Source organism: Bidens hawaiensis, unplaced genomic scaffold (genome assembly GCF_021521415.1).
Source record: "Bidens hawaiensis isolate Kalapana, Puna unplaced genomic scaffold, B.hawaiensis_p1.1 tig00015461_1, whole genome shotgun sequence".
Classification (NCBI taxonomy): domain Eukaryota; kingdom Viridiplantae; phylum Streptophyta; class Magnoliopsida; order Asterales; family Asteraceae; genus Bidens; species Bidens hawaiensis.
Window position 1 is genome coordinate 212,795 of NW_027492384.1, and position 11,970 is coordinate 224,764.

At 34.7% G+C, this 11,970-nt stretch overlaps 1 protein-coding gene and 1 pseudogene across 2 annotated transcripts; one reads left to right on the top strand and one right to left on the bottom strand.

Annotated features, from left to right (window-relative positions):
• The first annotated feature begins 8,658 nt into the window (after nucleotides 1-8,658).
• On the top strand, nucleotides 8,659-10,025 carry LOC143549300 (AP2-like ethylene-responsive transcription factor AIL6; annotated as a pseudogene). Its single transcript, XR_013138117.1, has 6 exons — nucleotides 8,659-8,676; nucleotides 8,756-8,857; nucleotides 8,960-9,033; nucleotides 9,099-9,149; nucleotides 9,232-9,308; nucleotides 9,372-10,025. The product of XR_013138117.1 is annotated as an AP2-like ethylene-responsive transcription factor AIL6 (transcript).
• A 212-nt stretch (nucleotides 10,026-10,237) lies between these two features.
• On the bottom strand, nucleotides 10,238-11,611 carry LOC143549289 (uncharacterized). Its single transcript, XM_077040220.1, has 4 exons — nucleotides 11,465-11,611; nucleotides 11,308-11,378; nucleotides 11,105-11,206; nucleotides 10,238-11,010 (listed from the first exon to the last, which is right to left on the bottom strand). Exons 1-4 carry the CDS (start codon nucleotides 11,523-11,525, stop codon nucleotides 10,870-10,872), a joined length of 375 nt encoding a protein of 124 aa, XP_076896335.1. The 5' UTR covers nucleotides 11,526-11,611; the 3' UTR covers nucleotides 10,238-10,869.
• Between the last annotated feature and the right edge of the window lie 359 nt (nucleotides 11,612-11,970).

Genomic DNA, 11,970 nt, shown 5'->3' on the forward strand with positions numbered 1-11,970 from the left:
AGAAAGAACTGACGAATGAACCCCCAGTTCGTTAAAGACCAGTTCGTTATAATAGTCAGTTTGTTATAATGAATGAGTTCATTCGTTAAGAACCCCATTCGTTAAAGGCTGGATAACGAACTAGAAGATTGACAGAATTACAGAAGTGGTCCCTAGACTTAGAAAAGAATGATATAAATGCATAATAGCCCTTGGACTTTATTAATTAATGAAAGACACCTTAAAAGTCAACGAGTAACGATTAACTAACCGGGTAATGATTCAATGAAGTAAAACCGGCTTAGACGCGTAAGGCTAATTAAGTAGCAATGAGAATGACTAGAGCGGTACTTAATATTGTAATTATTAAGCAGTTAGACGCGCACAGCTCGAGAAGGAATAACCAGTAGCAGAAGAAGTAACCGAGTTCAGGTGAGTTTATATCCCCATTTCCTTGTTATGTTTTCGGGGCTGTGTGCATACTCGATGCGAGGTGTGAATACACTTACCTTAAGTGGTAAGTGTATGCTATAGATGTTATACAAGTAACTATTGTATAAAATGCTTGTCGGTGCGTGAACGATCTTCGGATTTTCCATGTATCGTCAAGGATAGTGACTGTCAAGTGGTTATTAGTGTGTATGATTACTATGATGTGACTTGTTTATTATGTAAATCATGTAATGATATGAAATGTGTTGTAGACAAGTAGGGGTAGAGTGAGTTAGAAGTGGCAAGAGTCTAGTAAGAGTGTTAGTGGCATGACGGTAGTACGTGGTAGGGTAAGCCTATACGTGACTTCGTTATTAAAGTGGCATAACGTTATACGTTATTAAAGTGGCAAAGTGGCATAACGATTATTCGTTATTAAAGTGGCAAAGTGGCATAACGTTATTCGTTATTAAAGTGGCAAAGTGGCATAACATTATTCGTTATTAGAGAGGCTAAGCTGTAGGGGTAAATAAGAGGTTAAGTGGTAAGGTGAGCAGGTCAGATAGTGGACTATGTGTCTTCGGATACGTATATAATGCATGTAGTGGTTGTATGATAAGTTGCTTGATTAACTAGAACTCACTCAGCGTAGCTGACTTTTAGTATGCACGCAGGTGAGTAGATTAAAGGGTCGGCATGAGGATGACACATGGCATGGATTGAACGGCTGGCGTATGAAGATAGAAGAAACGATGTTTTAACTATGATGTCTTATGTTATGGTTTTAAAGAAAAGATTAAATGTTTTGTAACGAATGATTAATATTTTATATTCCGCGAAAGTTTTAATTAACTCTTATTTGTAAGAACTGTGTTTATGAGTAAATCCGACGCTAAAGTAGGGCTACCGGGAACGGGGCCTTTCAAGTTGGTATCAGAGCAGAGTTCGAGAGATTTAAGCATCCTACATGCTTAGACTCGAACATATAATGGGACTTAAGTAAGAAAAGAAAGAAGATGTCAGTTCAAGATAGCCATGTGTCATTCAAGCAAGCTTAGTACCGGTAAAGTATGTTAAATAATGTATAAAGATGTTCGCTTAATTGTTAAATGAAGGATGTATGCAGGTTAGGGATAGGATTTCTTGGTTGTTTTATTGATTAACTGTTTAAAAGTAGAAACTAGCACAAATGAAATCACGAAGGGAAGTATGTAGAACCTGAGAAGTAATGCAAATAGTTAATCACACTTGATCAACGTCATTAACTACTTACCTTACGTATCATGTGCTAAATAATTCCTAGAGTGATAACATTTGTGTTTCCTTAGAGATAAGATAGACGACTGTTACAAAAGAGGCGAGCACGAGAAGAATCTGTGGCAGAGCGATATACGAAAACAACATGACTCCAACTGCAGTAATGAAGAAGGATCACGCTTGGAGCTTGTAGTCAGATACGCTAAGAGAGTTGCCAAATTGTCACCAAAGCAACAGTGGGATCCCTTGGAAGGACGAGACGAGACTTGGTGCATCGAGGGCCTCATGGACAAGCTACCTTAATAGCTACAACACATGAACACCACTCGATGACTACGAGTCAGGAGTAAGAAGGATAAAAGACGATCCAATAAAGCGTGTGAATATAGGAAGTGTTCCATTTCAAAAAATAAGCTAGGTTTCGGGGACGAAACCTCTTTAAGGAGGGAAGACTTGTAACATCCCAAAATTTAATAATAATATTATATATATTATTTCTTATAGTAGACAAAGTTTACTTAAGTTAGTAGAGATCTAATATGATAATAAAGATGGAAGGATAAGTAGGCTAATGAGATGGAGTTAATTATGGACCAAAAAGGAAAGATGAGCCTTAGGTCCATGGGCTTAAAGGAGTAAAAATACCCCTTAAAAACCCTAATCCTTTCCATTTTCATACATCTCTACACCATAGCCTCCACCATCAAAACACACACTTAACTCAATTCCCGTTTTTGAGAAAACCACCCACAATGACACAAAGATTCCCGGAGATCTAGCCGTCGGATCGGTCCCAAATTTTAACTGAGTGTTCAGGGTATATAAATGAAGATTCCCACCGATTAGATCTTCGATCAGAGGTCGGGAAGTACGGTTTTTATCAACAAAACCGTAGCAGCTCAAAATGAGGATTTCGGACCACTGTTTAACTATTCCGGCGACGGTAGCGGCGGTTTCTGGCGAAGGTGAGCTGATGGGTTTGTAGATCAGGACGAGACGGTTCCGTGGCCGCTTGAATCACTCAAATCGGATTTCGTTTGATATGGTTTTGAGCATCTCGAGTGATTTCAAACAAAAACCTCAAAGGTACGTTTTTGTTAAAAAGGTTTACTTTTCGTGTACGGATTTACATGAAAATTGGTAGGATGATAGATCGGGTCTAGACAAATCGTAAAGTTGCAAACTTGATTAAAATGGACTTAACGAACTCATGGTTATGAACGGCTTGTTTAAATAAACCCTAGATCTAGTTTTGAACGTTTTAGCCATAAAGGTTCAAGCTTTATGCTAGAAAAGGGTTGAGTCTTGACGATGGGTTGATAACAAATGTAGAACGGTGGTGAAACGGCTGAGATATTGTTTTTCCGGCGATATCCCGGTTTTCCGGCGAAGGCGGCGCCGGAGTTGGTTGTACGAGGTAAGGATGTCAGAGAATGTTCTCTGACATTCTGACCTAACCCTAGTTCGTTAGCGATGACTTGATGAACTAGAAGGTAATTCGTTAATCCATTTCGTTAGGAGGAAGTAACGAACTAGTCGTTCGTTAAGGATAAGTAACGAAGAAGCTCCATTTCGTTAAGTAGTTCGTTAAGAAAGAACTGACGAATGAACCCCCAGTTCGTTAAAGACCAGTTCGTTATAATAGTCAGTTTGTTATAATAAATGAGTTCATTCGTTAAGAACCCCATTCGTTAAGGGCTGGATAACGAACTAGAAGATTGACAGAATTACAGAAGTGGTCCCTAGACTTAGAAAAGAATGATATAAATGCATAATAGCCCTTGGACTTTATTAATTAATGAAAGACACCTTAAAAGTCAACGAGTAACGATTAACTAACCGGGTAATGATTCAATGAAGTAAAACCGGCTTAGACGCGTAAGGCTAATTAAGTAGCAATGAGAATGACTAGAGCGGTACTTAATATTGTAATTATTAAGCAGTTAGACGCGCACAGCTCGAGAAGGAATAACCAGTAGCAGAAGAAGTAACCGAGTTCAGGTGAGTTTATATCCCCATTTCCTTGTTATGTTTTCGGGGCTGTGTGCATACTCGATGCGAGGTGTGAATACACTTACCTTAAGTGGTAAGTGTATGCTATAGATGTTATACAAGTAACTATTGTATAAAATGCTTGTCGGTGCGTGAACGATCTTCGGATATTGCATGTATCGTCAAGGATAGTGACTGTCAAGTGGTTATTAGTGTGTATGATTACTATGATGTGACTTGTTTATTATGTAAATCATGTAATGATATGAAGTGTGTTGTAGACAAGTAGGGGTAGAGTGAGTTAGAAGTGGCAAGAGTCTAGTAAGAGTGTTAGTGGCATGACGGTAGTACGTGGTAGGGTAAGCCTATACGTGACTTCGTTATTAAAGTGGCATAACGTTATACGTTATTAAAGTGGCAAAGTGGCATAACGATTATTCGTTATTAAAGTGGCAAAGTGGCATAACGTTATTCGTTATTAAAGTGGCAAAGTGGCATAACATTATTCGTTATTAGAGAGGCTAAGCTGTAGGGGTAAATAAGAGGTTAAGTGGTAAGGTGAGCAGGTCAGATAGTGGACTATGTGTCTTCGGATACGTATATAATGCATGTAGTGGTTGTATGATAAGTTGCTTGATTAACTAGAACTCACTCAGCGTAGCTGACTTTTAGTATGCACGCATGTGAGTAGATTAAAGGGTCGGCATGAGGATGACACATGGCATGGATTGAACGGCTGGCGTATGAAGATAGAAGAAACGATGTTTTAACTATGATGTCTTATGTTATGGTTTTAAAGAAAAGATTAAATGTTTTGTAACGAATGATTAATATTTTATATTCCGCGAAAGTTTTAATTAACTCTTATTTGTAAGAACTGTGTTTATGAGTAAATCCGACGCTAAAGTAGGACTACCGGGAACGGGGCCTTTCATCGCACGATAACCTGCATATGCGTTGAAAATAATATAGTTTGTCAACACAAGGTTGAGTGAGCAACACACCAGTTTAAATGTACATATAGTATATAACAAAAATATGTAGTTGCAACTAGTCATATGAGAATAACAAAATAACCAAATGAGTAAGTATAACTGAGATGTCGAGAAGCACAAAGGCTAACGACTAGTGTATGATCATACTAGACTAAGATTATGTTGGACCTCTCCGAATGCGGAAGCATACAAAGCAAATAAGCACATAAACAAGTAAGGTATAAGTTGTTAACACATAAGACAAAGTTGCAGTTTTAAGTATAAGTATATGAGAAATATATTTACGCATATGTCCCCAAAACATGGAAAACAAGTAAAAAGAGGGGAATGTGGTACTCACCTCAAAGACAAACAAAAGACGATTACGATAACAATGAGAATGACGATTTGCGGGAATCACGCGTTGACGATAAGGCCTAATGAGGAAAGTGGAATATGGATACGCTAAGTTAATGAACTAGATTGATTAAGAAAGCTCGATAATCATTAATAAGTAATTGTTATAATAATAAAATATTATATAAGGATTTATTATATAAAATGATTATTTTGATTTATGAAAACATAACTTAAATATTATTTGTAGTTTTATAAAATTGGTTTACTTGATTTATATATTAAACATTAGTTTTAAAAGTAAAATACATCTTTAAAAATATTATTAGTTTGTTAAAATTATCTAAATATATATATTAAACCAAAAATATTAGTTTACGTGATATTATATATACATATATGTATAACTAATTACACATATACGTACATACACGGACGAGAGATAAGAGAAACACAAGTATTATATCCGGGTTTTTTAATAAAATAATTTTATTTACCATTTATTATTATTATTACTACTTAGTATTGATTAATAAGAACAATAACAAAATATTACAAAAAAAACGGACTGGTGAGGGATCGAACCTGGGTCCCCCAGCCACCAAAGCTTTAACATTCCTACAATAGCCAACTGAGATGGCAGCAAATTCGTTGTAAACATGGAAACGTTTAAATATAAACATAACAGTAAAAGATCCTTATTGATTAAGAACCCTAAAACCCAAATCTGCTTAAATCGTTAGTTTTGAATCGATTAATCATAGGGGTTTTGAACAACAAGGTATTGCGAACCTAAACATACAATTAATTACCTCTAATGAATATCGTAGCAGGGTTAATTGAACTCGATAACTTCCGACGGTGATAGGTTACGAACCCACTGTTGCAGGACAAAGTAATCTAATTGAATAAGGGGGTTCGATTCTCGATGACAAGAGGGTGGAGAGGACGGGTCTAATTGAATTACTATGCGCGTTATGATATACTTTGATGATCCAAGGGTGTCGGCTAGGTTAATTAGGAATAACATATCAATTACGATCGAATTAACATAATAAACAGTCGGTTAAGCCGTTTATGGAATATATAACATGGTAAGAGATTCAATTTCCTATATTATGACGTGAACTAAGGTGCAAGCTATCAAATAGGTAAACGGTTTTGCGATATGGGTCAACAGGTATGGGTGTATCCATGGGTTAATGGGTTAAAGTAATATTATACACAGAGTTTGCTATTAGGCCCCTATAGTTAGAAGATGAAAAGATTTTATGATAATAGTTTTAGTTTAGGGTCATAATTGTCAAAATATGAAAGTTATATATATATATATATATATATATATATATATATATATTATATAATTAGTTAGATAATGATATAATAGTTTAATTAACTCGATAAAGTGATAAAATTTCCCAAAACTCGAAATGGGTCGGGTTTATAAGTTTCGAAAAGTACGAGTTGTTACACCATAATCGATAGATAATAATAAGTTTACTATTTTACATAAATAATTAAATGAAGGTCTCAATTTTCTCTGTAGTATTTCTTTACATTTTTGGTATATGATTTAAATTTGAATTCCTATTTAATATCCATAATAATTGTTTGTCAAACATAATTTTTTGCTATATATGTTTTCCAAAATTATATTGACTATAACCGAATCTTAATAATTACCAAAAATTATAATTCAGATTATGTTAAATTATTAAAATTATCTTTTACAAGTATGTTATTATTTTTACTATTTTTTGTTCTAGATATTTCAAAAAGTACTACCTTAGAAAGTTACCATTCAGACTATTATTTTTATTTTTATTATAAAATTGCAATTTACCGTTCATACTAACAAATTCAAATTTGTAATCAATGTTAAAACAACTCAGAACTTCAATTCTTTATTTTTGTTTACCCTAATTGTATATAGTTTTTAATTTTTTTTCATTTTTATAAACTCATTCTTTAATATGGTTTGACCGAAATAATACCATAATTATCTCATTATTACAATTTATATGGCTTGACTTTATTTATTTGTTAAAAAACCCGAATGAAGAAGTTATAACTAAATAAATTTCCGACCGATTTAAGTATTTGCATTTCATTACATTTATATGATGTTACATATATATCATGTTTTTAAATATGTTCCACCGTGTGTAACACGGGTACTATCATAAATCAATATTGGAATCCAATGATCTGTTTCTTTTAAGAAATTTTAATCACTTAAAGCTTGCTAATGTTAAAAAGAAATGACACATTTGAATTTGGAAATGAAGTTAGTAATAAATGTTTTCCAAGATAGTAATACTTATGAAAAGTATTATGTATATAGTAATTGTAGAACCAATGTTATTTTGGTTGTACTTATGTTGAAGCAACTTTTTGTTTATAATACGTTATAATAACAACTATATATCATGTTATTGTCTCCTCGAGTGTTGTTGTTAAATGTTTTATATATTTCCACCCGTGTCGTACACGGGTCAATAACCTAGTGATTAATAAAATTTCAATAATCACATACTTATATATGTTAGTAATGCATAGTAACACATAATTAAGAAAAAAATGTTATAATTTACCAGCATCTTATAAAAAATGTTGACAGATAGAAAATAAATAAATAAATCCATTCGTCGCATATAAAATGAGGAGCATCCTTTTAAGAAAACAAGAACAAAATTTTCTTATCTTATTTAGGAGAGAAAACAATAGTAAAATATAATTCTCATGTAATTTTAATTTTGTTCTTATACTGCCCATGAACTTGAAAATTATCGTTCATTTATGCCATTTTGTTACATATAGTTTGTTTTTAGTTCCAAAAGAAACTATATGCCAAAAATCTCAATCCTATATTTAAAACTTTGATTTTGCATTTCTTCTCTTTCATAAATCAAACCCTATGGATTTGATCCCTACAAAATCGGAAGAGGGTCTACGAAGACGTAACTCGTTTAGCACAGTAAGTGATGCATCAAGTTCAGTTGTGAAAAGACGACGTAGATGTCCATTGATGCTAGCATTGAATAGTCCAAAGGGTGATGAAAGCCAGCTTCAGGTATCAACACCACTAGTTGATCAATCTAATAATGTTGTCACGGTCAAGACTCCCACCACCCCGACAACGGTCAAAAGAAGCTCAAAGTATTGAGGTGTCAGTAGGTGAGGATAGTTTACATATGTTACATGTAACAAAACATATGCTATAGGGTTGCTTTTACTATGTGACAAATGTGACATTGTTTCTTGAAACATATTAAGAGTTTTTGAAAGCTTATTACTTCTAGATGGTTAATGGACGCTTTTCGATTTACAGACATCGATGGACAGGAAGATACGAGGCTCACTTGTGGGACAAAGGATCGTGGAACGCAACACAAAAGAAGAAGGGAATACAAGGTTTGCTAGAGATGGTTGTTTGTATTTTTAATACTTTATGGCAATATATATACAAAGTTATGACATAATAATACACATTAGAATTTTACAAAACACATTTGAGTAGATTTTCCCTGGACCCACATTTTCCCACCTTATGATTTGCAAGCTCTAGTCAAAATCAGTTTATATGTTCTTAAGGTTATACTCTAGTATATAACAGATTATTGATTGATTTCTTTTTCATGTATACCGCATCGGATACAACTATTGGATGGAACAGTTTATCTTGGTAAGTCACAAATCAACATCTAAGCAATGTTGTCAGATTTTTATATCATAAACTACGCCAAGAAAATTAACCTATTGAGATTTCGGATTTAGGGGCATACGATGAAGAGGAATCTGCTGCAAGAGCGTACGACTTGGCTGCAATCAAGTATTGGGGAACGTCTACTTTTACAAATTTCCCGGTAGTACAAATGTTACAGTTTAATATTCTTGTTATAAACTTCTTAAAAGTCAAACGTTGACTTTGACTATGCATGGTCAAACTTATTTTTTCTGAGTTTCAGGTGAGTGAATATGACAAAGAATTGGAGATAATGCAAAATACAACCAAGGAGGAGTATCTAGCCACCTTAAGAAGGTAGTATCTACTATTTAATAGTAAAAGCTTTCATGGTTAATGACTAAAATGCCCTTCATTCACAGGAGAAGCAGTGGTTTCTCAAGAGGCGTATCGAAGTACAGAGGGGTAGCAAGGTCATTTCAATGCTTTCTTATTCTTTCACTTAAAGACTTTTTAATATCACTTAATTAAGATATTACACTTCTTCAATCACAGGCATCATCACAATGGCAGATGGGAAGCAAGGATAGGAAGAGTGTTTGGCAACAAGTATCTCTACCTTGGAACTTACAGTGAGTTCCCAATTTTACCCTTCATTTGTGGGACCCACTAAATCTTTTTTAACCATCTTTCAGGTACTCAAGAAGAGGCTGCTCATGCTTATGACATTGCAGCAATAGAATACAGAGGAATCAATGCAGTAACAAACTTTGACTTGAGCATACATAAGATGGCTAAGATCAGGTCCCAATTCCAATCCCATTGGCGGTATCCCGCAATCCCAAGACCAGCCGCCACCACCCGTCACCAACCACCATGTTAATCCACTCCTTGATGAGCCTCAGTTTCATTTTGGTTCAAACACATTACCATTCGAAATCACTCCAGATTCCAACTCCAATAATAATATTGACTCGTCGCCGGCTCCTAGTGCTCTAAGCCTACTTCTAAGATCAACCATGTTTAAAGAACTCGTGGAGAAGAATTTGATACCGGGGAATGAAGAAGAGCACGCAACAAAGGAGATGATGAAAACCGAAGGAAATGAATTTCGAGGGATGTTTTTTAACGGAATGTGTCCTTCCAAAGTCGGAATCAGAATGGAATTGGATGAGGATGATGATGAAGAAGATGAGAAAGATGAGTTGTCATTGTTTAGGAATCCAAGTCAGTCGTTATGGAATGGTTCGTTGAACATTAATAAACCTTCTAGGCACTAAGCGTGTATCTTTCATTAACGTTATAGATGTATAGATCACTTATGGTTTGGTATAATTGTTTTTCACTCGAGCTAACGAGTATGTACACCTTATGAATAAAAGTTTCAAGAACCAACTTGGTTTCGGATCAGACGACTACAAAATTGTCAAACATTACCATTGACCTTGACCGAATTTCTCCTGTTATACACCAACAATTATAACAAATTATGTTTTGAAAATAGACAAAATGAGGTTTCAACTTCATACGAATGTGGTTATCAGTTAATTACCTGGTCAGCATTCTTGATTGACTTTTTAATCCATGTGTACAAGGAACGCCTTTTGTTGGCAAATTGTTAAGGTCCGCCGAATCCAAAATATCAGGGATTCCCGTGACACCCTGAAGAACTTAACATTAGATTAGTGAACCAAATGTATTTATCTAAGAAAACAATATTTGTAAGTCAGACGGACGACCTTAAGGGTGATCAGTCCTCCATATGAGAGAGAACCACCAACGGGCTTGCAAGCAAGTTTAAATCGATCCTATGTTCAATAATAACATGGGACCAACATAAGTTCGGTCGCATTTATCAAGATTTAATTCAACATTAAGATACATAAATCAGGAATGCAATTATGGTGTAAGCTAAAAGGTGCTAGCGGTACAACCATTCCGCCAAATATATTGCATAGATACTGCACTCCACGCCTAGCAAATTCCTGTTTTTCATCTAAAGTCATTATCATTACATCCTGCAAGCCAATAGAATTGTTACATTACACAACATGAACTGATTTAAATCTCAAAAACACGTGTAGAAAACTAACCATGCCAAAAACAATCTCATTAAGTGCACCCAAGCTATATTCAAGTTGAGAAAGACTATCCTTAACATCATTCACCTGTTTCATAAGTTTGTAATTTGTTTCACCAAATTTGTAATTTGTTTAGACCGTGTTTTTTGCCTAACAAATGTACCTTGGTTTTAATTGATTTTGATATCTCCGCTTGTTTATCCACTTTCGCATCGATGTTCTCTACCCTATGAATTAAATGCTTCTTTGCTGCCTGCATAAAGAAAACAACAAAAAGAACAAGTTATAAAACATCAACATTGAAAATAATGATGAAAAGAGTAATAAAAAGTTGACTGCAGACTTACAGCGATAGCATCTGAAACTTGTTCTAAATTAGTTTTCAAGTTTGAAACCGCATTTGTGATGTTACTCTTTGTCGCATACATGAGGTCTGAAAATGAATAACCCTAAATAATCAATTGTGTGAGAGACAGTCAGTATTTAAAAGTCCAAATCATCCGTGTTAACAGTAAACTGTAAAGTCAACAAAAGTCAAAACCGATCATACCTTCCACCACATGTATCCATAGCCCACAGTCCATAATGCAGCAGCTGGTACCACTAGAGATCTTACATCAACTGCATCAATGTGATATGAATCATATAAAAAACCATTTGAATGAATTAGAAAATTTCAAAATCATACAAAAGTTCAAATAATATACCACTCGAACCTCCATTAATAACAGTTATATGTGGGGCCGATGCCACCTGGCGAACTTCCATTGCTAACCGACGAACCTATTCATATTGTTACATGAATGTCAATTACACTGCACTTGATAATGATAATAACAGCAATAGGACTGTGAACGAACCGAACGTCCGGCAGAAAACTCGTCTATGTTCGGTTATTTAATAAATAAGAGAACATGACAAAGGAATTTCGTGATTAAACAAAGGTTTATTGGATTTTAATAATCCCAACTAAAGGCTATTGACCAATAACAATCCTAACTGAGTTTATCCCCACTGATGGTCACAAATTTTAAAAAAATCTACTCTCAACGGTCCTCCCTTCTAAAAAAACTTAATGGCGCTAACTAAATAAACAAGCACAAACAAACAGAGGCCATGCTCATTCAAATGTGTTCATGAGCGTTCAATAATGTGTTCATGTACGTCCGATGATGTTCATTAATGTTTGTTCATCAAAGAAGTTTAATACCTT

What these genes read in the sequence shown, in the direction of transcription:
- LOC143549289 (XM_077040220.1), bottom strand. Translation starts at nt 11,525, where the DNA reads ATGGAAGTTCGCCAGGTGGCATCGGCCCCACATATAACTGTTATTAAT. An exon ending in TATTAATGGAGGTTCGAGTG is followed by an intron (nt 11,379 to 11,464) that starts GTATATTATTTG and finishes ACATTGATGCAG; the next exon opens with TTGATGTAAGATCTCTAGTG. An exon ending in ATGGATACATGTGGTGGAAG is followed by an intron (nt 11,207 to 11,307) that starts GTATGATCGGTT and finishes TTGATTATTTAG; the next exon opens with GGTTATTCATTTTCAGACCT.